The sequence below is a fragment of the Volvox carteri genome (genome assembly GCF_000143455.1).
Source record: "Volvox carteri f. nagariensis unplaced genomic scaffold VOLCAscaffold_409, whole genome shotgun sequence".
Taxonomy (NCBI): domain Eukaryota; kingdom Viridiplantae; phylum Chlorophyta; class Chlorophyceae; order Chlamydomonadales; family Volvocaceae; genus Volvox; species Volvox carteri.
Window position 1 is genome coordinate 8,541 of NW_003307938.1, and position 944 is coordinate 9,484.

The 944-nt window shown below is 64.4% G+C and overlaps 1 protein-coding gene across 1 annotated transcript; it reads left to right on the forward strand.

Annotated features, from left to right (window-relative positions):
* Positions 1 to 194: 194 nt before the first annotated feature.
* VOLCADRAFT_101148 (uncharacterized protein) lies at positions 195 to 940 on the forward strand (the record flags this gene model as incomplete). Its single annotated transcript, XM_002959600.1, has 2 exons — positions 195 to 239; positions 443 to 940. Coding segments are annotated over 2 exons (543 nt in total), but the record flags the coding sequence as incomplete, so codon positions are not given.
* Between the last annotated feature and the right edge of the window lie 4 nt (positions 941 to 944).

Here is a 944-nt window from a genome sequence, read left to right on the forward strand (position 1 = left end):
TTGCTCATGCAGGCCCCAGACGCCCTGCCGGGTCAGGGCGGGCGACGGGGGGGTCGGGGAATCTTTCGAAAATCTCCCCGTCGTCGTCTTTCACCCCGCCCCCCGCCCAGTCCTCTCCCGCCTTCCTTCCCCCGTTATTGCCGCCGCCCTCCCCTCCTCAGAATAAGGCCCTGCAAGCCGACCTTCAGCGCCTGATGACGTATCGCCGTACCGCCCAGGAGCTTCGAGCTAGTAACCAGGTGGGGCTGTCGCCTGTTTTGGATTCTACGATTTTACGGATTTTGGATATTTTACTCGTGTTCGGGGTCGACAGGAACACGACCCCCTCCCTCCTTGGTTATGCCTTCCTTCCTTCTGCCGCAGCAGTCTTTCCTTGGTATCAGCTTGACGCGCTCGTGGTTCGGGTCTTCCCCCCACCTCCCGCTCCCCCCCGCCCCTCCAGGCTCTGCAGCAGCAGGTTCAATGCATGCAGCAGCAGCTGCGGGAGCTACAGGCCGCCGCCGCTGACGCCGCCGATACGGCGGTGCGTAGCCCACGGCAGCGGCGCTGTTCTCCGCCAGCGCCGCCGCTGCCGGAGGGTGATGAGGAGGAGGAGGGGGAGGCCGCAAACCCTCCGCCCGCGGTACTAACGGCTCCGAAACCAGACGACTCCCATGCGGCCGCATGTCAGGATGGAGCACTCACCACCGTCGCTGCCGTCGCCGCCAAGGACTGTGGAGTCGTTCACGTTGAGGACGGTGATGACGGTAGCTGTGCACTGTCAGCCCAGGAAATCCGTCTTTTGGTTTCGGAGCTGGAGAAGTACCGGGAAAAGTACCGGAAGGCCCAAAGGGCCTGCCGGGAAGCTCGACAGCTCGCACGTCACTGGCAGCGCGCTTACTGGGGACTGGTGGAGATGAAGGACGGGCCGGAGGCAGTGCCCGCCGCGATGCAGATGCAGGTGC